Source organism: Canis lupus, chromosome 2 (assembly GCF_011100685.1).
Source record: "Canis lupus familiaris isolate Mischka breed German Shepherd chromosome 2, alternate assembly UU_Cfam_GSD_1.0, whole genome shotgun sequence".
Classification (NCBI taxonomy): Eukaryota; Metazoa; Chordata; class Mammalia; order Carnivora; family Canidae; genus Canis; species Canis lupus.
In genome coordinates this window covers 22,331,849-22,354,895 of record NC_049223.1, presented here as the reverse complement: position 1 = coordinate 22,354,895, position 23,047 = coordinate 22,331,849, and the positions used below count along the sequence as shown (strand labels likewise).

At 45.0% G+C, this 23,047-nt stretch overlaps 2 protein-coding genes across 8 annotated transcripts in view; one reads left to right on the top strand and one right to left on the bottom strand.

Annotated features, from left to right (window-relative positions):
• Nucleotides 1–12,076, bottom strand: part of UCMA (upper zone of growth plate and cartilage matrix associated) — a 34,807-nt gene extending 22,731 nt beyond the window's left edge. The window contains exons 1-5 of one of the 2 annotated variants that reach the window (XM_038530107.1): nucleotides 11,882–12,071; nucleotides 11,484–11,549; nucleotides 11,286–11,381; nucleotides 6,838–6,936; nucleotides 1,454–1,885 (exon numbers count right to left, since the gene is read on the bottom strand). In XM_038530107.1, the coding sequence (XP_038386035.1) occupies nucleotides 1,788–1,885; nucleotides 6,838–6,936; nucleotides 11,286–11,381; nucleotides 11,484–11,549; nucleotides 11,882–11,939 (417 nt within the window). In that variant the 5' untranslated portion in view covers nucleotides 11,940–12,071 and the 3' untranslated portion in view covers nucleotides 1,454–1,787. Of the gene's footprint in view, nucleotides 1–1,453; nucleotides 1,886–6,837; nucleotides 6,937–11,285; nucleotides 11,382–11,483; nucleotides 11,550–11,881 lie in introns of those variants that run through there. The other variant, XM_038530108.1, reaches the window with a different exon arrangement.
• MCM10 (minichromosome maintenance 10 replication initiation factor) overlaps nucleotides 1–23,047 on the top strand; it is a 106,113-nt gene that overhangs the window by 45,779 nt on the left and 37,287 nt on the right. For 2 of the 6 annotated variants that reach the window (XR_005355301.1, XM_038530096.1), the window contains one exon: nucleotides 9,707–11,063. The exons of 1 other annotated variant lie outside the window; for it this stretch is intronic. The gene's annotated coding sequence lies outside the window, so the exon portion shown is untranslated. Of the gene's footprint in view, nucleotides 1–1,541; nucleotides 2,387–4,164; nucleotides 4,377–9,706; nucleotides 11,064–23,047 lie in introns of those variants that run through there. 3 more of the 6 variants (XR_005355300.1, XM_038530100.1, XM_038530095.1) reach the window with 3 other exon arrangements.

The window sequence follows — 23,047 nt, the reverse complement described above, 5'->3', positions numbered from 1 at the left end:
ATATGCATGTTTGCTTAATTGCTAGGTTTTATCAGCCTTTTAAAAGATTACTTAGGGACACCTGGGTGGCTCAGTATTCTGCCTTTGGCTCAGGTCATGATCTCAGGGTCCTGGGATCGAGCCCATTGGACTCTACTTAGTGGGGAGTTTGCTTCTCCCTCTACCTCTATGCTCTCTCCCCTGCCTCAAATAAATAAAATCTTTTTTTTTTTTTTAAATAAAGATTACTTTAAAATACATGCATTTGGTACAAAATGTCCTGCTCTGATCAATCATCCCATCCCTGGTGAAGAAGTATTTTACCACAGCTGAGCGGCTTTTCCTTAAAGCAAAGTCCCTCTACACTGCCCTGAGATCCCAACCTCAGAAGCAGGGTGGACTGGCTGGCCAGGGACCCAAGTCTCAGGGGAAGCAAAGGAACCGGGGGTAGGGGCAGGGAGATGGCTGAGAGAGAATGCTTCATTTAGAGTCCTCTGTATTTTCTAATATACTATGACCCCACAGAGGTGCCTGCTATAATTGTTCTTGATTGTTCTGCATTCTTAGTGTAGAATTGCTGAGGGTAGTTGAGAGCAAGGGTAAAGTAGGATAGTTGGTGAGTCTGGGGCTGGAAGCAAAGTGGTTTGGAGAGAAGAAAGGATCACTGTAAGAAGCTGGTTGTGTCCTCCCCCACCCCTTTATTCAGTATGACTGCTGTCCTTACAAAAAGGTAGAGCATGCAACTCTTGATCTCGAATTTGTGAGTTCGAGGCCTATGTTGGGTGTAGAGTTCACTTTGAAATGATATTGAGAAGAGATAGAGAAATACAGAGGGAAGAGATGTGAAGACACAAAGGGAAAGGTCCTGTGACAACAGACGTGGAGATTGGAGTGACCCTGCCAACACCCAAGGAGTCCTGCAGCCACCAGAAGCTGCAGGAGGCAAGGCAGGATCCTCCCCTAGAGAGAGAGAGGGGGCATGTGTCTGTGCTGACGCCTTGAATTTGGACTTCTAGCCTCCAGAACTGTAAGAGAATACATTTTTTACTGTGTGAAGCCACTGGGTTTGTTATGCAGTGTTATAGCAGCCTTAAGCTAAGGTGTGCAGGCAGTAGGAGGGAAACTGAAGTACCTAACACCAAGCCTAAATTTCTTCTGCTTTATTGTTTTGGTTACAGTTGGCCTTGCTGTAACCCTGGCTTCTGATTTGATGCTGTTAAGGAACCGCAGTTGAACCTCAACATGTCAGAGACATGGGGAAGCATCTGGGCCCAGTAACTCCCAGAGAATGGTCTTAATCTAAACAATTGTGTGAACATTTCTGTTATGCTTATGTGACTTGGTGACACAGACTGAGAAGAATCCTGAGCCATACTCCTTGAGTTCAGGCTTTCAATGCCTAAGTCAGAGTAACTTGTCACTAGGGGAGACAAGTTGGCATGGCTCGGTTTGATGAGTTTTCAGAAGATAATACTCAGGGTCAACTGAGCACATTTATTTCTAAGCTGTAAGCAAACATGTCATCTTTTCTTTTTACTGTGATCCTTTTCATTGTTCTACAGGACAGGAATCTTACTGTGGGAGACAATGGCCAAGTAAGGGGAAGTCACTGTTAGTTTGGTGCTAACCCCACAGATGCAAAGAAGCAAAAGCCGGGGCATCTTAATCAGAGCAAAAGGCTTGTGTGTTTACCACACCAAGCCCCAAGTTGAGACCCTCCAAAGAGGCCTGTTTGTGTGGAAGCGTTGTTCAAACACGTGGGGTAGGTATGTGAATCTCAGTCTCCATCGTCTTGGTCAATAAAGATGTCAGATGTGGTGGCGATTATAGAGATACGATGGGTACAGGCCATCATAATGCCACTGGCGCCACTGCTCAATAGCTTCCCGGCTTCTCTCTTCCTGTTCTGGGGAGCAGAGGTAAAGTCATCGTGTTAGTATGGAGAGGACTCTGGTCTGAGGAGAACCACCAAGCAGTCATCAACCCAAACTGCCTACCCTGTGATGACATGAACACACTGTGCCTGCTGGGTGTACTGGTGACAGAACAATCTGAGCTTGAAAGACCTCACAGAACAGAAAGTCCAAAAGCCCCATTTTGGGGACCAAGCCAGGCAGGAGAAAGAGCTGGTAGCCAGGAGAGCCAAGATCAAGAACTATTTCCCAATTCTGTGCTCTTTCCCCTACACAGCCAGCAAAGCAGGGAGAGGTAGCTAAGAAACAAAGTGCAAAGAGGACAAAACAGCATGGAAAAGAGATGACAGCCTTTACGGTTGAAAAACTAAATCACGGAAAGAACTATCAACTTCAAGTGATGACGTTATAAGTAATTTTTTACTTACTTATAACTAAGTAATAAGTAATAAAATAAGTAATTTTTTTTCCTCAGGCTTTAAAAAGAAAATTATGTTTTAAAAACTAATGAGAAGGGATCCCTGGGTGGCGCAGTGGTTTGGCGCCTGCCTTTGGCCCAGGGCACGATCCTGGAGACCCGGGATCGAATCCCACGTCGGGCTCCCAGTGCACGGAGCCTGCTTTTCCCTCTGCCTGTGTCTCTGCCTCTCTCTCTCTCTCTCTCTCTCTCTCTCTGTGACTATCATAAATAAATAAAGAAAAAAAATATTAAAAAAAAAAAACTAATGAGAAAATGGGGTGGATGAAGTGGAGGGAAATTTGATAATCGTTGATTCTGAGTGATGGTTATATGGGGATTCTTTGAACTACATTGCCATTTGAAAATTTTCAAAGTAAAAGGCTAAAAGAACAGAAGGGAGTTTTTAGTGAGTAAAAGAGTCTTATTTAATGAGTAAGAAAGTCTTGATTTTGCTGCCTTTAATCAGTTCTCTGAATTACAACTTCGTTCAATTGTCAAATTAGGCTATCCTGATGGCCAAGTCCACACTGCCCGTTGTTGGTAGGGACCACTAAAGCACAAGCATACAAGTCCCTCAGTGTGTAAAAAGGCAACCATAAGGCTCCTCAAAAGTTCAACAGCATTACCACATAACCTCACAATTCCACTCCTAGGTATATAACTAAGAGAAGTGAAAATAGAGACAAATGAATGGATAAACAAGAAGCTATACACACACACACACACACACACACACACACGTATGTATTATTCAATCATAAAAAGGAATGAAGTTCTAATAACATGCTACAACATGAGTGAATCTTGAAATGCAATCAGTGAAACATGCCAAAAGACCCATACTGTGTGATTCCACTTCTATGAAATACCTAGAACAGACAGATTGGTAGAGACCAAAATGTATTAGAGGTTAGCAGAGACTGGGGGGAAGGAGGAACTAACTGTATTATAATGGGTACAGAGTTGGTCTTTGAAGTGATGAAAGGGGTTCTAGAAATCCCTAAGTGTTGCTAGTTGCATAACCGTGTGAACGTACCACATGCCACTGACTTGCACACTTGAACATGGTTATGATGGCAAATTTTATGTAGATTTCTTTGCCCCAATTTTTCAGTGTTTGTGGAAAATGTTGGAAGGATAAGTTTTAACAGAAAAAAGATAATACTAAAGATTCAGAACCCCAAAAGTTGTCCTTGTCTACCTCTTACTTTTTTTTTTTTTAATTTTTATTTATTTATGATAGTCACAGAGAGAGAGAGAGAGGCAGAGACACAGGCAGAGGGAGAAGCAGGCTCCATGCACCGGGAGCCCGACGTGGGATTCGATCCGGGGTCTCCAGAATCGCGCCCTGGGCCAAAGGCAGGCGCCAAACCGCTGCGCCACCCAGGGATCCCACCTCTTACTTTTTTAAGTGTGGGCTTCACCACCAAAAAGCCTGTGAACCTGACTTTGGTACTTGAGAACCTCATTCTCTGGGGCATTGGGTGAACAGGGTGGCCCGGTGGCATCAGGGTTTGGAGAAAATGGGTGTCCCCATGGTCCTTAGACACCCATGAGAATCAGATGCCCTCAAGAAGAAGGACCCCTTATTACCACTGGGTATGTTTCCTTCCTATGTGAGCTAAGAGTCAGTGCTACCCTTGATCTTAGAAATCCCTTTTGGGACTTAGTAGCCCAGAGCTTAGAGTCAGGCCCCAGCTGGGCTTTGTGAAAGCCCATCAGACCTTTCTCAGGCCAGATAGATCATAGCTACTCTTTGCCGATCTTAAGAGGCTGATTATGACATAGAAGTTGATTTTTTTTTTTCTCCAGATCATGCCAATTTCTTCATACACCATTCCATTTAGACAAATTGAAGGCGTCTCTGGCAAAGGTGCTAACAGCATGGCTTTTGTGTAGGGGACCACTTGCAGCTGAGCAGCTTTAGCCAAGCCAGGTGTCATGCAACCAATCTCAGATGGGCTGACCCAAGCTTCTTGCTCTGAAGGTGGAAGCAGACTTTGGCTCCCACACAGACCTTAGAGGTAGGAGCTCAACACAATTTATCCTGGCACTTCCAGAGGCAGAACTCAAAGGCCTAGCGGCATCTTTGGCTCATAAAACTGGTGATTTTGAGTAGAGAAGCAACCCGAGCCACAACATTCCCAGAACAGGTCCCATGTCCTGGATGGACGGATGGGCTTTTGAGATGGAGTGCTCAGGCTCTCAGGAAGGTCACTCTGGTCCAGATCACGTGCCTAAACTTCCTCCTTTGGAAATCCTAGTCCTTTTGTTTAGCCATGGTCATCCCTCAGCTTTTGCTTTTAAGGGGTGGGGACAAACCTGCAACTGCTGCCAGTTATTCTGAGAATAAGTGACACTGTCAGATCATGATAGCCAACTGAAAAACCAGTGTCCTGACAGGAGTATGTGGGGGCCTCAGCACTACCCCAGGGTCAGGATTTCACCAACCTGGCTACCATGCAGCAGTTTTCTGGGACATACGTGAGGGAAGAGGAGGAAAATTGAGATGCATTTCATGTCATTTACTCTCAGGTCGGCTGGACCTGCTCCATCTTTTTGCCTCCTTTTATCCAGCTCTGGGGAGACTAGGGAGTGGGGGTGGGGCACACTCTCCTTACTCCCCTCACTCTGTCCATCTGCAGGGACCAATTCCTGGATCGAAGAAGGTTCCCCCAAGACCTCCACACATGTGATTATCCTTCATTTATAAGAACATTTCTAGGCTGGCAAACATACCTTGTTTCAAATCCCTGACTAGCTATGGCAGGTTGGATATTCAGGCACGCTTTCTGAGCCTGAGTTTTTAAAACAAAAGCACAGAAATTTTAAGACCCAAGAAGCTGGTTATAAGGGTTGGGTAGTTCCAAATAGCCTCCGTCAGAGCAGGTGTTCAACCAGTGACAACAGCTCTGTCACTACAGTGCCCTTAGACCCACAGCCTGGCCTGTGGAGTCTTCATCTTTGTGGGTAAGTCCTGAGGCCCCTAAATGCAGTCTCCTCTGCCTTTGGTAGAGGGCTGGTCATCCCTCAATTGCCTGATCCCTTACCCCAAGGTTTTGTTCATTGTGAACAAAAACAGTGAATATTCTCCACCCAGATGCTAGGGATTTGGACCTGAAACATTTACAAATGCCCAAAATAGATGACTTAAAAGAACCAAAAAACCCTGAAGGAATTTTTGCTGGCCATATTCTCATTTTTTAAATGCTTCACCTTAAGTTGTTCACAAAGGTAAATAAATGTCCAACAGAAATATTTGCCCCTGAGTTACAACAGCCTGGGGTTTTTTCCAGGATGTTCCCAAGAAAGCTTGATTTGGTAGGATCCAAGCCCAGCACCTGTTTGCAGAGCTCCAGTGCCACTTGTGAGGCAGTGGGCATGGGGCCTGCAGCCCTTGGGTACCTAGTGATTGTATCCTGTTTCTAAGAGATGCCCTTGGAGAGAGTTACCCCCCAAATCCACAAGAGCATACAAGCCAGGAGGCTTATGACTTAAGAATGAAAATCAACTCTCTAGCAAAGGTCACCTAAACTGGAGCCTTTTCTCTAAGCTCATGGGCATTAAGGAGCTTGCTTGGGAACATTTCCATCTTGAAGTGTTAGGAAAGACCCAAATAGAAATAAACATAAATACATACCCTGGACTACTAGCCTCAACCCTATTCGATATTTCTATGGGGTTCTGCTCTGGGTGACACTTGGGAACACTTAATAGATGCAAAGTCCCGTCCCATGCCTTGGGAGGGAGACTGGTTCAAAGACAGAACCTTCCTCTGCCTACACCCAGCTGCCCCACGGAAGACTTGGTGAAATAAGCATTTCCTAAGAGAGGGAGGAGTCCTGTCTGCCCAAGGGCTGAGGCAGGGAATGATGTGTGCTGTTTGCCTGGCAAGAGACTCTGAGGCAAAGGCCCAGGCTTAGGAAAGACCAGTCGCGTAAGGGCACAAGCAAAGCATATAAAACTTACAGTGTGCCCAACATTGTGGGTGAGTTGTTTCTGAGGTCAGGTTTCCTGGTTTGGTTGCACGAGTCAGGTAAGACACTGATTATTAGAGTGATTAGGTGAACAAAGGCCAGAATGAGTAGTTCCTAGAGCCATCACGTTGATGTGAATCCAGGGAGGTGGAAAGTGAGTTTGAGATCTTTCCAATCCACATGTAACCAGAGCTAAGTCACCAGTGTAGGTGCCAAGACAGAGAACATAGGCCTCCGTCGTGATCCCCCAAGGAGAATGAGAAAATACAATCAGCCAGAAATTCCCCGAGCCTGTGGAAATCCAGGTGTTTCCTCCCTCTTCATGCCTTCTCAAGTTCGGGAGCCATTTGTGTGACTTTCTTCCTTCGAGACTCCAATAGAGTGAACTGAGGAAGGAGCCTCTCCTACCCCTCCCGCCTTCAATTACAATATAGGGAGAAGTGGAGGCAACTTTTGATTTTCCCCCAAAGACCCACTTCTTTGAAGATGCTGGTGCTAGAGTTCTTACCGTCATTTTGTTCCTCTACGAAGTTCTCAAACTCATTCCCTTGTTCTTCATGGTACTCTCTCCGCAGCTCATCAGCCCGCAGTTTCTGCCTGTTTTCCGCTGGGAAAGCGCAAGAAGTGAGAATTGCCTTCAAGAATGGGGGCAGTTGTACACATTTAGGGGAACACAAATCATTTTGTCTGAGAAACTTTAACCTTCAAGAAGATGATTTACTCCTGAGACAGACTTTAAAACGTGAAGGACCCAGGAACTCACCTCGTCCAAGCACTGCGTTTTGCAAATGAGAAAATCAATTTCACTTCCCTCATAAAATTAATGGTGCATTTAAGTATACTGGGCCAGTTAGAAACTAGAAATCCAGTGATGAGAAATGAATTCTAGGGGCGCCTGGGTGGCTCAGTGGTTGAGCATCTGCCTTTGGCTCAGGATCCTGGAATCGAGTCCCGCATCAGGTTCCACACAGGCAGCTTGCTTCTCTCTCTGCCTGTGTCTCTGCGTCTCTTGTGAATAAATAAATGAAGTCTTAAAAAAATAATAATAATAAAGAATTCTAGGAGGGAATAACCAACTTAAAGTAAATTTCACATTGGAACATCTGGGGGGCTCTGTTGGTTATGGGTCTACCTTCAGCTTAGGTCATAATCTCAGGGTTCTGGGATAGAGTCCCGTTCAGTGAGGAGCCTGCTTCTCCCTCTTCCTCTACCCCTCCCCCTACTCGTTCTCTCTCTCTCTCTCTCTCTCTCTCTCTCTCGTGCTCACTCTCTTTCTCACTCTCTCATGCACTCCTTCTCTCTCAAATAAATGAAATCTTAAAAAATAAAGTTAATTTCACATTAATATCTTCAAGTCCATCTTTGAGCACTTGTTCCAGCCAAAATGTGTGCCAGGCACAGATTAAAAAGGCAAGAAAGATTCTGTTCCTCTATTTTAGAGGCCTATCGTCTGGTTAAGGAGAAAGATACAAAAATAAGTCATGCCCAGCATTATGGCTACTGTGATAGAAACGTATGCAGGGCACAATGATGGTAGGGATGATAAAATTAGGTAGGGCAATCTGGAGGATCCTTGATATTTGTGCCCTTAGGCAGTTACCTCCCTTTATGTGGGCTGGCCTTATTGACTCTGCTAATGAACAGAAGATGGCAGGCATGATGGAATGTGGCTTCCTTCTTGGGAGTCCCTTGCTCTGAGGGAAGCCAGCTGCCATGCAAGTGATCTTCTGGAAAGGCCCACTCAAGGCAAGGAACTGGTGGCCTTGACGGGTAGCCAGCAAGGCGTAGAGGCTTGCTTGAAGGCAGATCTTGCAGTCAGGCCTTGAGATGACTGTAGCCTGGGAGGGACGCTGACCCTGAGGCCCCCAGCTAAGGCATATCTGGACTGCTGATGCCAGCGACTAGGAGTCCGTAAATGTGGTTTTAAGCTGCTAAATTTAGGGGCCCATTGGCACACAGCAGTAGGTAACTGGTACAGAATATAAGGTGACCAGGTAAACTTCCTGATGAGGAAGAGACCAACTGCTTATTTTGTAAGGCAATGCATTCTAGTAAAGGTGACCGTTAACGTGTTTTGTTTTTGTTTTTGTTTTTTTTAAGATTTTGTTTGAGAGAACAGGGAGGAGCAGGAGAGAGAATCTCAATTGTAGAGCCCGACGCAGGGTTCGATCTCTTGACTTGAGCTGAAAGCCAAGAGTCTGACATCTAACTGAGCCACACAGGTTCCCTGGCTATAAACTTTTTATGAGAAATATTAGTTTGAGATGATAAAATTGGAGGGGAGGAGGGTACACCTCTATGGTCAGAAGAAATACCCACAATGATAACTGAAAACTGTCACCCAACCGTACCTTGAGCCCCAGCGGGAACCCCCACCTGAATCACTGCAGCTTGTCCAGCAGGTGCAGCTGTCTCTGCTTTAATTTAGCCTGAAAATAAATCTTTCTAGATTGGAGGCTTTTTTTTTTATGTATAATAGTTTCCAGGTTCATCCATTTCTACCCTTAAATCTTGACCTCTTTCCATGTGAGAGCTCTAGTTGTCTGAACGAAATTACTGAAAGCTCTCTTAGTCTCAGAATTGTTTTTAACTGGGCTTCAACTGAACAAATCCACAACAGCAGGAAGGCCATGTCTGATGCCAGAGGAACTGGCCCCTCAAGGACAACTCTACTCTTCTGGTATGACCACATCAAAGAGGGGAGACTGAGGCGCTGTTGTCCCCACCAGTTTGGCTGTGCAATAGGAAGTCCGGGGCAAAGTGGTGACAGAAGCCAAGAAATTGAGGAAGCCATTGGTTTCCTGCCCCACCCCACATTACAGTGGTGCTGGCACAAACAACACAGTATTTCTTTGTGAAATGATAATACCATAAACCATCTGAAATCTTTGAAAGTTAAGGGGCTTAGAGTAATACATAAATAAATACTAGTTATTTATATTATGTTATTTTAACTCAGAGTAAAAGTCCAGTTACCTGTGAATTGGTCTCACTGCAGATTCCTCAGGGAAATCCCATGTTTTTCCCACACTTGCCCCTTTACCCACATAGTTGTAGGACTCTTGAGACTGGCGAAGGAATTGGTACTCCAGTCCTCCCCCATGCATCCACCTCCCCACCACCACCACCAGCTTGCCCCACATCCATACATTTCTCAAGAGGGAATTGAGGCTCAGAGAGAGGCAATGACCTAATCAAAGTTACACAGCTGGTCAGGGCATCGCTTGGGACGAGCAGAGCCCCAGGTGCCCATGCTCCAGGCACCAGAAAGCCACTGGGGATGGCAGACAAGGGGGTCTGGAGTGTAGGAAGCAGGTGCTTAATGAGCCATCACCAGTTCCTAACCAAGCATTTTCTATTCCTTTGTACTTCAAAAGAAGCGGTCTTCCCAAGTTGCCTTTCTGGAGGAGCAGCAGATTGGACTCTGGACTCAGCGATGGCTACGGACAATTTAAGTCCTGGGTCAGAATGCCATGTTAACACCATGCATCCTGTGCACTGTGTACATCCCTTCTCAGGTTCTGCATTGTATTCTCAGCGTCTCCTCTCATCCCAGAGGAACGTCTCGCATCTTTATCCAGAAGATTAGAGATGTCAGATGCCTGTTTCCTGGTTCCAGATTGCATTCTATCAATGTTACCTGCCTGTTACCCAGCCTGAGACATAACTGGGCTCTGTTCTCCTGCCCCTGCACAGGAGTTGACTGGGTGACAGCAGGTGAACTCAGGTGTGTCCTATGTCTTCACTAGGCTGTCCTGGCCCCACCCCACCCTCCACCCACCCACGACTGACACACAGAGCTTCTGTTTGAGGAGAGGACCCCATGGCTTCATCACACTCCTCATGGTTTTGAATCAGCTTAGGAGAATGGAAACTATTCGCCTCTCCCAAATTCACACCTGTTCCCCACTGGAAGTCTGCCAGGAGGCCGCTTCTCTGATCTCCATCACAAACTGCCCGGCCTTCGTCACAGCCCTTCCAGTATTCGATGTTTGCTAACTTCTAAATCTCAAGTTGTGAGAGGCCTGGAGATTTTCCCAGTGTGGTTCATTCTTATCCAGTTGGAGGGGGTGGGAAAGGAATTTCATCTCCAAGCCTTTTTCATTATTTGAAAACAGTCTTGTTATTTTTGACGGAGCTTGTAAAGCTTTCTGAGTGTGCCGAGGGACACAAAGAGTTTATTCAGACACGTGCACAAGTAATGAATCAAGCCACAGCCTCAGAGACAGAGCTCAGAGTCCTTGGAAGAATCTAGTCCAAGGGCAGAAAACTCAGATGCCTTCCAGGGTCAGCAGGTCATGGAAATGAGGGTCCTTGCCAGGCAGGGGACACCAGGGCCTACTTCAGACTGAGAAGGAGACACGCTTCCAAGCTCAAAAGTCTTCCAAATGCATTGGAAATGAAAAATTACAAAAACAAAAAACCCCACAACCACTGCTGGCTGAATACCACAATTTCAGGAGCTTATAAATAAAGAAACTTGGGGCCAAGGGGAGGAAGTGGCCAAGGCCACTTAGCACAGCTGTCACCAAGCCCACAGTCCGAGCTCCCGGTCCTGTGTGCCCTCTCTCTACTATAGTGCCATTTGTTGCTCTTGCATGGGGGGCACTGCCCGATACCCCCAGAAAGCACACACCCAGATACTGCATTCCCTCTTGACTAGAACATAATTCTTAACATTTAAACTTTCTGGAATTGGGAAGAGTCTCATCCCTATCAGGTGCATTCAATGTTGCACTGTCTCTTTGTGTGTTCCTTACCCTGATGGGGCAGTCCCAAGATGTGACCTGCAGTTGAGGAAATGTGGAATTTCTAATTCAGAGCCGCTGTCACTTTGATACCCGATAGTCTATGTGGAACCCTCCCTCTGGGCTCCCTTTGCAGTCCCCAGAGCCCAGCTGACTGTGAGAAAGGAATGGGAGGTGGGGGTTAGGTGCAGATCTCCAGCATCCTTACCATTGGCCTCATCTCGGGATTTGGGGGACCGCTTGTCACGCTTCTTGAGGAAATTTGAGGCATCTGATTCCTGCATGAAAATCTTCTGTTCCGCATCTGAAACCCGAGAGAGGCCAGTCATGACCGACGCAAGTTCGCCAGGGCTACTACAGTGGCTGGCCCACCTGCTTTGCACCCTTCCGTGACCCTTGCACTCACCTTCCTGGGCCTCTTGTTCTGCCACCTGCTGGGTACCCACTGATGCACCAGTCCCCTCCTGCAGCACTGTGGGAAAGCACAGCATTGAGGGCTGCAGCACCCCAAGAGGAGCCTTTGCCCACCTCACCCACAGCTGGGCTGGGACAGTCCTTCCTGAACACTGAGACTTGCCAGGCCCCATTGTGGGGCCCTGGGTCCCTCACATCCTAGCTGCAGAGCAGTCTCCCCAGGAAACCACCAGGCAAGCTGTTCTTTCTATGTTATGTTGTGTTATACACACACATAACACACACACCCCAGGTACTACAGTAAGCACACACACACACACACCCGATCTGGGCCAGCTGAGAAGCCTCATCTAACACCAATCCATCCTGGAGCCTCCCCCTCATACTCACTGGTCAGGAGCACAGCAGCCAAGAGACCGGAGGCAAGGAGCAGCTGTCTCCAGGCCATCTTTGCCGGGGGCTGAGACTCCGTTAGGGAACCTCAGGGCAGAGAGGGTTCTACAGGACTTGAAGCCGGCCGCCAGATCCTCACTTCTGTGCCAGGCATGCCAGGAGGGAGGGAGGCAGGAGACCTGGATGCCCCTGGCAGGGGTGGGGAGGGGTGGGGGGGAGTAGGAGGGGTCTCAGTTGTGACTTCCATTGGCTGCTCCTTCTGGAGCACTGGAGATGTTTTTGGCATCATGCAGACCTTCACAGAAGCAGAGCCTGTCGTGAGGCTCTAGCCGAGACAGTTTTGAAGTGGCCTTTCCAAGATTCTGCACCCAAAGAGTTGCTGTTGGAATTCCCAGCCCAAGAATCAGGATTCCGAAGACTTCCAAAGAGATCCTGGCATCTGCTTCAGGGAAGGTGGGGACTCTAGTCCTGGAGGCTGAAGCCTGTGGGGGGAACCGGGTTTCAGTGGGAGATTGCCTGAAATGTCAGGCAAGGAGGGACCAGAAAGCCTGGAAGACCCCCTCAGGTGACTATCACATGGACATATAGGCTGTTACGACAGTAACCAGAGTACCCCTCACCTTGAAGTATCCCCCAGCTGATGTTCACTGTCAAGCAAAACATAGACTCCTGTGCTGGGGTCCCAGCGCCCTTTCAGGACTTTGAGGGAAGAGTGCCAATTCGCCTTTCACTGCAAAGAGAGAGCAGTGCACAGTGTGTGAAGAGCCCACAGTTGAGCATGTGTCTCTGGAAGGAGACAAAGGTACACTCCATGTAGGGAAGGAAGTGAGTTCCTAGAAGTGAGAACGCTAATGGGATCATAGCTCTGTGTAGCCATCAGGGTACAGTCCCTTTGGAGGTATGTTCTTGACATTCTCCTTTATTATGAACGATCCTCAACTCTCTTACTAGCTGAAGAGTTGCACTTTGGACATTGTTTATAGAGTTTTCTTAATGGTGACCATCACTAAACCTAGAGCACAGCCCACACCTACCTGAAAGTGTGGGGAGATGGAGGGTACCCATGGGAGTCATGTCCCCCAGTTGTCTCATCAGTGAACTTTTTGGCCATACCCGAGGTGGCAAGGTTAAGTGAGGCCATTTCAAAGAAATGCAGACAGTTCAGTATTTCCAGAGCCCCGGAGCCTTTGGGGAGCAGGGGTTAGGCAGGGCTGAGGTCACAGGAAAGAGTTTGGTCTCCATCGTCGTGAGGCAGCCTAGTGTGTGGGTTACAAGCACAGACCCTGACCAGGCTCCCTGGATTCAACTCCAGCTCCAGGCTTGGCCAGCACACAGGCCTTGGGTAGATCATTTACCTCTTCATGCCTAATCCCCTCCTCTGCCACATACTGATGTGAGGATTAGAGTTAATGTACCCAAAGTCAGGATGGTGCCTGGCACACATGGGGCATTGGATATGTGTTTGCTGTCATGACACAGTCATGAACCACTGAATGATTTTGAGCAGAGTAGGGACACAAGGGGATTTTTAGGAATACTGCCCTCCCAGTGATGTGGAAGGTGGGAGGTATTAAACTCTAGGACTTAGAGAAGGCTTTCACAGTAGACCAGGTGGGACATGATGTCAGGAAAAAGACAGGAGGATCAGGAATGGAGAAGACAAAACATTTCAAAAGACTGAAGAAAGAATTGATAGGGCTCCACTGATTAGCTAAGGGCAGCGAGAGGCTGGGAGATGTGCATTCAGATGGCTCCTGTGTATCTGGTTTGGGGAACCAGGCAGATGGATGGCAAGACCATTCAATGAGGCAGAGAACACAAGAGAAAGTTCAAAGGACACGCATTTGACAAGTCAAGTATCTGACACTTGTGTTCTAACCAGATCTCCTAATAGCAAATCTAGTGCTCTTCTCATTTTCTCACAACCATAATATTGTGACTATACTAAATCATCACCACCGTCCATTTTAGGACACTTAACCACGCCAAAAAGAACCCCCATACCCATTACCAGTCTCTCCTCATTTTCTCCAACCCCCAAAGCCCAAAGCAACCACTAATCTGCTTTGTGTCTCCGGATTTCCCTGTTCTGGGCATTTTGTCCAAATAGGATCATACAGTGTGTGGTCCATTGTGACTGGCTTCTTTCACTTCAAATACTGTGTTCAAGGTTCGTTTATGTTGTAGCACATGTCAGTATCTCATTTCTCCCTGCTACAGAAAAATCTGTGTACAGATATGCCATATTTTATTTATCCATTCTTCATTTAATGGGCATTTGGTGGTTTCTACCTTTTGACTATCATAAATAAGGCTGTTACGAACATTCCTGTGCACAGTTGTGGGTGGACATACATTTTTATTTCTGTGGGGTAGATGCCTAGGAGCAGAATTGTTAGATCACATGGTTCCTTCATATTTAACTTTTGAGGGACTCTCACATATTTTATATCTTCATTTACTCATCTTTCTTTCATCTTTCTTATGAAGTCTCTTTGAAGAGAAGTTTCCATGTTGTTCTACTAAAATGATGCCCAGCACAGAATAGGTACTTCATAAATATTTGTTGACTTATTCAATGAAAATAGTCTTGGGTGAGGGCATTAACAGGAAACATTTATAAGCTTATTTCAGTGGGCTATTCATAAACCCACACAGAGACTCAAAATTTCCAAGTTAATGTATCCATGGGTTCAGGATTGTTCTCAAGCAAACAGGAACAAATTCTGTGGTGCATTTATAGATTGCCTTAGAGAGTAGCCAAGTTGACTTTAACATTTTCCTCCATTTGACTAAAGTTTAGACAGGTTTCTTCCTGATGGCAGGCCCCTGACCTCCCTTTTCTTAGAGCATTTACTTTAGAAAACTTGCAATTTATAAATTCTTTTTCTGCCCCTCTGAAATCTATGCAGATCTTCTTCCAGTCTTTTGCTGGTCTTACAGTCCAGGAATATCTTTCTCAGGGACCTGGAGACCTTCTTTTTGAGATGAAAATATCACAGGAGATAGCATCCCTATCTCCCAGTCTCTGTGGGAGGGTAGACACTTGGCTTTGGTGGGCACCTCGCTCCAATTGTGAAGGGCAGGTAACAAATGCAGGTGGCCTGAGATTCCCCTGACCCCACCTCTTAAAAACTCACCAGGTCCTTCAGTGGAATTGAGTTTAGTGTCACTACACTATTGCAATATCCCTGAATAAAATCTTCCTTGCCTTTTTAACTTTGTCTTTTACAATCTTAACTCTGAAAAAGTCATTGATTCAGCATATCACCTGATCCACCAGGGCCTATGGGCATGACTTATGTAAGTCGAAATGGCCCTTGGGGACAGTGTACCCAGCCAAATGAGATCACTAGATGCTATGGCCCATGGTAAATGTTCTCCCAAAACAAATATGTAAATCCCATTTTCAGCACCTAATATTAAGAATATATTATGCTCTGGGGCTCCTGGGTAGCTCAGTCAGTTGGACTTCCAACTCTTGATTTTGTCTCAGATCATGATCTCAAGTTTGTGAGACTGACCTCCTTGTCAGCTCCACACTCAGCAGGGAGTCTGCTTCCCCTTCTCCCTCTCCTTTTGCCCCTCCCCCTACTCACACACTGTCTTTCTCCTTCTCTTCTCTCTATAAATAAATGGGTCTTTAAAAAAAAGAAGAATATATTATGTTCTTTCATGTTATTTCATTTTCAATGGACTAATTATGTTCCTAAGCTCATTCCCCCTGCCCATTTGGTAGGGTGAGTTAAGGATTATACCAAAAGAGGGACTCATGGGACACCTGGGTGGCTTAGCAGTTGAGGGTCTGCCTTCAGCTCAGGGCATGATCCTGGAGTCCTGGGATCGAGTCCCGCATTGGGCTACCTGCGAAGAGCCTGCTTCTCCCTCTGCCTCTCTCTCTGTCTCTCTCATGAATAAATAAATAAAATCTTAAAAAAAAAAAAAAAGGAACTCATGACCCTGGGAACAAGGAGATCCCCAGAACTCAACTTCCTCAGGAATCCCCGTAGCAAATATAGATGAACAATTTTTTCTGCCACCTCCTCAGGTTGCAGGAGCAGTTAGAAAACCTTAGATGTGAATGTGAAGGCTTGTTTTTTGGGCAAGAGGGTGACATTTACAAAAAATGTCACACCTGGTTTGATGTTCCTGGAGCTAATGGTGTTGACACAGTGGGGTGTGGACAATGAGAGCTTCGTGAGTCAGGACAACATTTCTAAAACCTTTCTTGTTGGTTATTTTCCTGTGAAATACATTTATTTCTCTCCTAGAGTGTCATGGAGCTTATTTATAGCTTTTCTCCTCATGTGTGACAGAATTTTATTAGCTCCTATAAAAATGGTCTCTAGTGGTCTCCCTGTGGAACTAAGTCTGACAAGAATTGTCCCCTTCAGAAAAAGCCACGAAATATTCTACAGCTGCATAGAGTACTGCCAGGAGATCACTCGTATCTGTGTTGATCTTCATTCAGCAGGCAAGCACTGTGTTGGCTACAATATTCCTAAAATATTAAAATACTTTCTTATTAGTGGATAAATAGCCACTTTCTTGAGCCATCTTCCCAAAGCCCTCTTCTGCCCCAAGTGCTCCAGGCTCTTCTCCATAACCCATGCTTTCCACAATCCATTCTCAAAAGGGGTGATGCTTGGCCCAGCAGGGAACTTGCAGAACCCTGCTGTGCTCCCACAGCTCACCTTGATTCTGATTGATCACTGTCTGACCTATGCCAGCTAAGCATATTTCCTGTCACTCTGAATTTAGGGCTTTCTGATCATCCACTGATCCTCTGAACTTGCCTTGTGTTTTGTCTACCTCTCAGGAGCAGTGAAGAACACCTCTGTTCTATTTTCCATATGAAGTACTACCCCCAACCACCATCATAAATTCCGTGCCAGGGCTCTTGGGTGGCTTGGTCAGTTTAGCATCTGCTTTTAGCATCTCAGCGTCATGGGATCAAGCCCCACATCAGCTCCGTGCTCAGCGGGGAGTCTGCTTCTCCCCCTCCCCCTGGTTCTCCCCCTGCTCATTCTCTCTCATTCTTTCTCTCAAATAAATAAAATCTTAAAAAAAAAAAGGGGGGGGGATCCCTGGGTGGCGCAGCGGTTTAGCGCCTGCCTTTGGCCCAGGGCGCGATCCTGGAGACCCGGGATCGAATCCCACATCGGGCTCCCGGTGCATGGAGCCTGCTTCTCTCTCTGCCTATGTCTCCGCCTCTCTCTCTCTCTCTCAATGTGTGACTATCATAAATAAAAAAAAAAAAAAAAAAAAAAAAGGCAGCTCAGCGGTTTAGCACCTGCCTTTGGCCCAGGGTGTGATCCTGAAGTTCCAGGATCGAGTCCCACATCGGGCTCCCTGCATGGAGCCTGCTTCTCCCTCTGCCTGTGTCTCTGCCTCTCTCTGTGTGTCTCTCATGAATAAATAATTAAAAAAAAAAATCCCACATCTACTACAAACCCACCATCCCAAGACCAGATTCCCAAGATACAGCCAAGGCAGGCTTTGCTGCTGCCCTCAAGACCCCTGATGTACATTGGGGAAGAGACTGAATTTCTGGATTCTGCCATTGTCATCAGATGGGGGTCTCTAATGTTCTCATTCTTGAGATGGATGGAGGTACATTCACTTTACTCTGAAGGGTCTAGAGATGTGGACCTCACATTTGCACATTCAGGTCTCCGTGGTGCTGTAAAAATACACGGTGCCTGGATGTCAACATCTGTGTGTGTGTGCACATGAATGTGTAATCAGTACATGCTGATTAAAAATCTCTGTATTTTATTTTTTCCAACTTTATTTAGGTATAATTGACAAATGGAAGTTATATGCATTTAAACTGTACAACTGATGTTTTGATGTGTACATTGTGGAATAATCATCACAATTAAGCTAATTAACATATCCATCACCCCAACCTGTAAGGCTTTTGTTCAGTTTATGTGAGGTCTGAGCACTGATATCTTTTACAATCATTGGAGGTGGTTATGATGAACAGCTAAGGCTGAAAACCACTGGTACAAGTATATATGTGTATATATATATATATATATATATATATATATATATATATATATATTATACTTATGTAGGGATACACATTCACATACTCATCCAATTTTAGATTTTATTTATTTGAGAGAGAGCACAAGCAGGGAGAGGGGCAGAGTGAGAGGGAAATGCAGACTTCCTGCTGAGCGGGGAGCCCAATGTGGGGCTCGAACCCAGGGGCTCGAACCCTGAGATCATGACCTGAGCCAAAATCAGATGTTCAACTGACTGAGCCACCCAGGTGCCCCTCTAATTTTTTATTAAAGTGTGTGTGTCTGTGTCTGTGTCTGTGTTGGAAAAAAACTTATAATAGGAGTGGTCTTGATTTTCTTTAGTTTTTTGAGTTTTTTTTTTTTTCAAGTTTTGTACAGTGTCGTGCAATCATTTATAATCACAAGAAGCCAACGTGCTGTTTGTAAAATAACTTTACTGACCTTTCTAGATCAGCTCAGCTTTCTGTCTGAGCCCCTTCAACACCCAACAGACTTCTCTCCCCTAAATTCCTTCCTGCCTGTGGCCATTGTAGTGCCTCCAGCACTTCACAGAGACTACAGATGCTTACTCTTTGTTCATGCTGGTATAGTGCCTCCCCCAGCCAAGGAGTGCCCGGAGGGAAGGGTCTGGCACATCTTTGCAGGGACAGAGGCATTATTGATAACTTGGGCCTGAGCTGGTGCCAGGAGTCATTCAGTTCTCTGAACAGACACTCTCTCTCTCTGGAGATGAAGCCCAGAGCAGCTTTCTGGTCTCCGGATGGGCTATCTAGGAGAACGGAAGGGAAAGGATGGATGCATTGGCAAGGTCTGTGGAAGAACATACAAGTGAGGTCTGTGGGATAAGAAATGTGGGCCAAGCTGACTAGGGTTTCTGTCTGTCCAGGAATCTGGTGAATGTATGGCTTGTATTCTGAGTTCTTCACAGTTCTGGCGGCTTGACACATCTTGAGGCAGACCCAGGGAGGAAAGGAACTGAGTCACGTCAGGAAGCCTATGTAGAGGTGAGCTGTGCCAGAGGAAAACAGGCACACTGGTCCCTGCCTTGCCATCCTCATGGGGATGGCTTTGAAGGCAAGGCTCTGTGGGGACTCTGTTTGGTAAGTCCTGCATTGGAAGTCTGAGAAACCAGAGGGACTAGAAAATGGCAGGTAAGATCCCTGGCCTTCTTCCTCCTAGTAAATGTCAGAATGCATCTTACTTGGAAGGAGAAAGTGTCATCTTATGTGACTTCCCAGTTGTACCCTAGCAATGGGGAATATATTAGGATGTAGCTTCCCTAAATTTTGGACACACTAGCACAGCAAAATGCTTGAAGACAAAAGGGTACCAGAGTCAAATAAATTTGGGAACTACTAGACTATCCCTCTCCTCTCTAGCAGATTCACAATGCAGAAGCATATTAAAGGCTCTAACAAGTCCTGCAGCTGGAAAATCCCAGCATGCCTCCAAATTTAGTTGACCATACCATCTTAATTGATGGTATACCTGTTAATATTCAGGGTCCATTTTGGGAAGATCTGAATCAATTACTTTACGGCAAGAGAGTCCATAGCTAGAATGGTATTTGTCATTAATCAATTCCCTTTCCAAGAAAAAGCTTAATTTGGGGCACCTGGCTCACTCACTCAGTAGAGCATGTGAGTCTTAATTTCAGGATTGAGTTTTAGCTCCATTTTGAGTGTAGAGCTCACTTAAAAATAAAATCTTAAAAAAAACATAATAAGTATTACATATTTGGGTCACTGTCCTCAAATAATATACTGGCCAATTGACAGATTATTAACTGGAAACAGTTGTGGGTTTTTTTTAATGACAACATAATAAGCTATGAGCACCAAAGTCATTGATAGGGATATAGAATTGTCCAGAAAAGAGAGTGGTCAGTGTAAGCAGGAAAGCTTTTAACAGAGTGCCAGTGTAAAGAAATACGCAAGTCTCTGAAGGATGAATACAGTATGCTTCAGGATAGAGAGTAGAAGAGAATCATGTCCCTCCTATGTCCAACTTTGGACCAGATTGGAAAGATTCTGAATTTGAGGCCATCTGTTCTGACCAGCAAGAATATCAGGAAAAATGGCATCTCATCATATGACCTAGTTAGACTCTGATAAGCACCCTTTTGAAAAACAGCCCAATTTAGGGCATGGAAGCTCAAAAATCATTCATTTGCATATAAACAAAGCCTTGAACATATAATAAACCTGTCCTAGAAACAGCAGCCCTTGACATCTCCTTACATGCACACTATCCTTCATGTTATCGATTCTCCCAACATCTCTGGGAACTCAGGGCAAGTGGCAAGCTGTGGCCATTGTTGCCAGGGCAGGCTCCTGCCCCAGCTCTCTGCTGCCAGATAGCCTCCAAGGAAGGCTGGCTGGCTTCCTTCTACCTAGCTCAGGAGCCTGGCTCTTAATTTTGTTTCGATCTGTTTATTGTTTTCACTGAAGTAAAACAAGGGAAGGGGCTACTATAAGATCGTACAGTGTGTTAACAGCATGAATTGTCCATGCTGGTAAAATGGTTAAAATTGAAAAAGAAAACGAAGTCCCCTGCCCCAGATCTTTGCCACTGGCACTTTTTAGCACAGTTGATTCCAGGGAAGGCAGCTAGAGATGGACAGGTAGAGAAGCAGCTCCTGGAGACATGGGCTGGAGGGAGGCTGATCCTTGAGGCTCTCATCTTTATAGAAATAGCTGGGGAGTGAGAGAGGCAGAGACTGGCTGTCATGTGGCACAAAGAGGGTAAGGGGACAGAATCTTCCAAGCATGGAAAGAGCTATTCAAGGAAAAGGTAAGAGGAAGCTTATGTATGATCTTGTAGAGTGTCTGGGTTGTCCCAAGGCCAGAATTACTACATTTGATTCTCAGAACAACCCTCAATGCCGTGGTGAGGGGACTATCACCATTTCAGAGATAAGATTGCTGAGGCCCTCTTTTTCTCACTGGGGTCCTAGACAAATTAAAGAACAAAACAGAAGGTGGAGGTTAAAACATCACCTTTATGACTCAAAATCTAGAGTGTGAGGAGCCACCAATGTATATGAGTTCCAGTTGCTCTACATCTTCACCAACATTTGGTGATGTTACTGCTTTTAATTTAGCCCATTGAGTGATTGTTATTAAAACTATATTATGCTATAGTTTCAGTTTGCATTTTGCTGATGACTGAGGATGTTGAGCTTTTTTTCATGTTTTTACTGGCCATTTGTATGTGTTCCTTTGTAGAGTTCCTGTTCAGGTCTGCTCTTTTTTTTTTTTTTTTTTTTTAATCGGTTTGTCTTTTTATTATAGATTGTTTATGTTCTTTTTTAAAATTTTTTTTTTTTTTATGATAGTCATACAGAGAGAGAGAGAGAGGCAGAGACACAGGCAGAGGGAGAAGCAGGCTCCATGCACCGGGAGCCCGATGTGGGAATTCGATCCCGGGTCTCCAGGATTGCACCCTGGGCCAAAGGCAGGCGCCAAACCGCTGCGCCACCCAGGGATCCCCTGTTTATGTTCTTGATATGATATTTTGTCAGATATAAAATTTTTAATGTATTTTTAAGTACTTTGTACAAGGTTTCAAAGGTCTTCTCTAATTTCTTACACAAGTTTTGTATAATTGGGGTGCCTGGGTGGCTTAATTGGTTAAGCACCTGCCTTTGGCTCAGGTCGTGATCCTGGAGTCCTGGGATCCAGCGCGACATCAGGCTCTCTGCTCAGCAGGGAGCTTCTCCCTCTGCCTATGTCTGTGCCTCTGTCTCTCATAAATAAATAAAAAGCTTTTTAAAAAAAGTGTATAATTCACCTTGAACTGATTTTTGTGTATGGTATGATATAGGAGTCAGCATTTGTCTCTTCTCATTTTGGATATCCAATTGTTCCAGCACCATCTGATGAAAATTTTTTCTTTCTCCATAGAATTGCTTTGCTGTGTCTGTCAAAAATCAGCTAACCATGTATCAGTGTGATTATTCTGTTCCATTGATCTGTTTGCCTCCCCTGATGTCAATACCAATTGTCTTCAGTTCTGCAGCTTTTTATGTCTTAAAGGCACATGGCCTAAGACCTCCAACTGTGTTCCTTCTTTTGCTATTCTTCATTCTTCTCTACTTCCATATACATTTTAGAAGCACTTTAGGTGGATTACTTTGGGGACAATTGCAAGCTTAACAATATTGGTCTTCCAATCAAGGGGCATAATGTCTCATTCCATTTATTTTAATCCCCTTTAATGCCTGTCAGCAATGTCTTATTACTGTTCTGTATAGAGGCCCTGCACAGCTTTTGTTGAATTTATTCCTAGGTATTTTATGGGGGTTTTTATGGAATCTAAATTTTTTATTTTTTAATTGTTTGCTGTTAATATATGCATATGCTATATATTTTTGTGTATTGACCTTTTCTCCTGCAATCTTGATAAATTCCCTTTTTTTATATTAGGCTTTTGTAGGTCCTTAAGGATTTTCTATGTACACAGTCATGTTATTTGTGAATAAGAGTTTTCCTTCTCTCTTTCAAATCTGTATGCTTTACATTCCTTTAGGGCAGTGGCTAAAGTCTATGATGAGAGGCTGCATAAAAGTGGAAGAATACCATCTCGAGGAAAGTATAGTTTGTCCTCACTAAGTGTGGTGTCAGCAGTTGGTTTTCTGCAGGTGTCCTTTATCAGAATGAGATTGTTTCCTTCTACTTCTAGCGTGCTGGGCTTCTTGTTGTTAATGTTCCTGGGTTTTGTCAATTGCTTTTACTACATCTACTCAGATAATATACAGGTTTTCTCTTATTACCTTCATGTGATGAATTACAATGATTGACTTTCAAATGTGAAACCCACACACCCTGTATTCCTGGGGTAAACCCTACTTAATGCTACTGGATTATCTTTATTATTTACTGCAGAATTGTACTGTGCTCGTATTTTATTTACAGTTCTTGGATCTGTGTTTTAGGCTATTGGTCGTAGTTATTACTTTGTAATATCTTTTACTGATTTCAGTGTCAAGGGAATGCTGGCCTCCTTGAAGGAGTTAGGGAGTGTTCTCCTCTCCTTTCTCAAAAATGTGTGTAAGATTCATATTATCTCTTGAAATGTTTGATAAATTCACCAGTGAAGCCATTGGAGCTCACAGTTTTCTCTG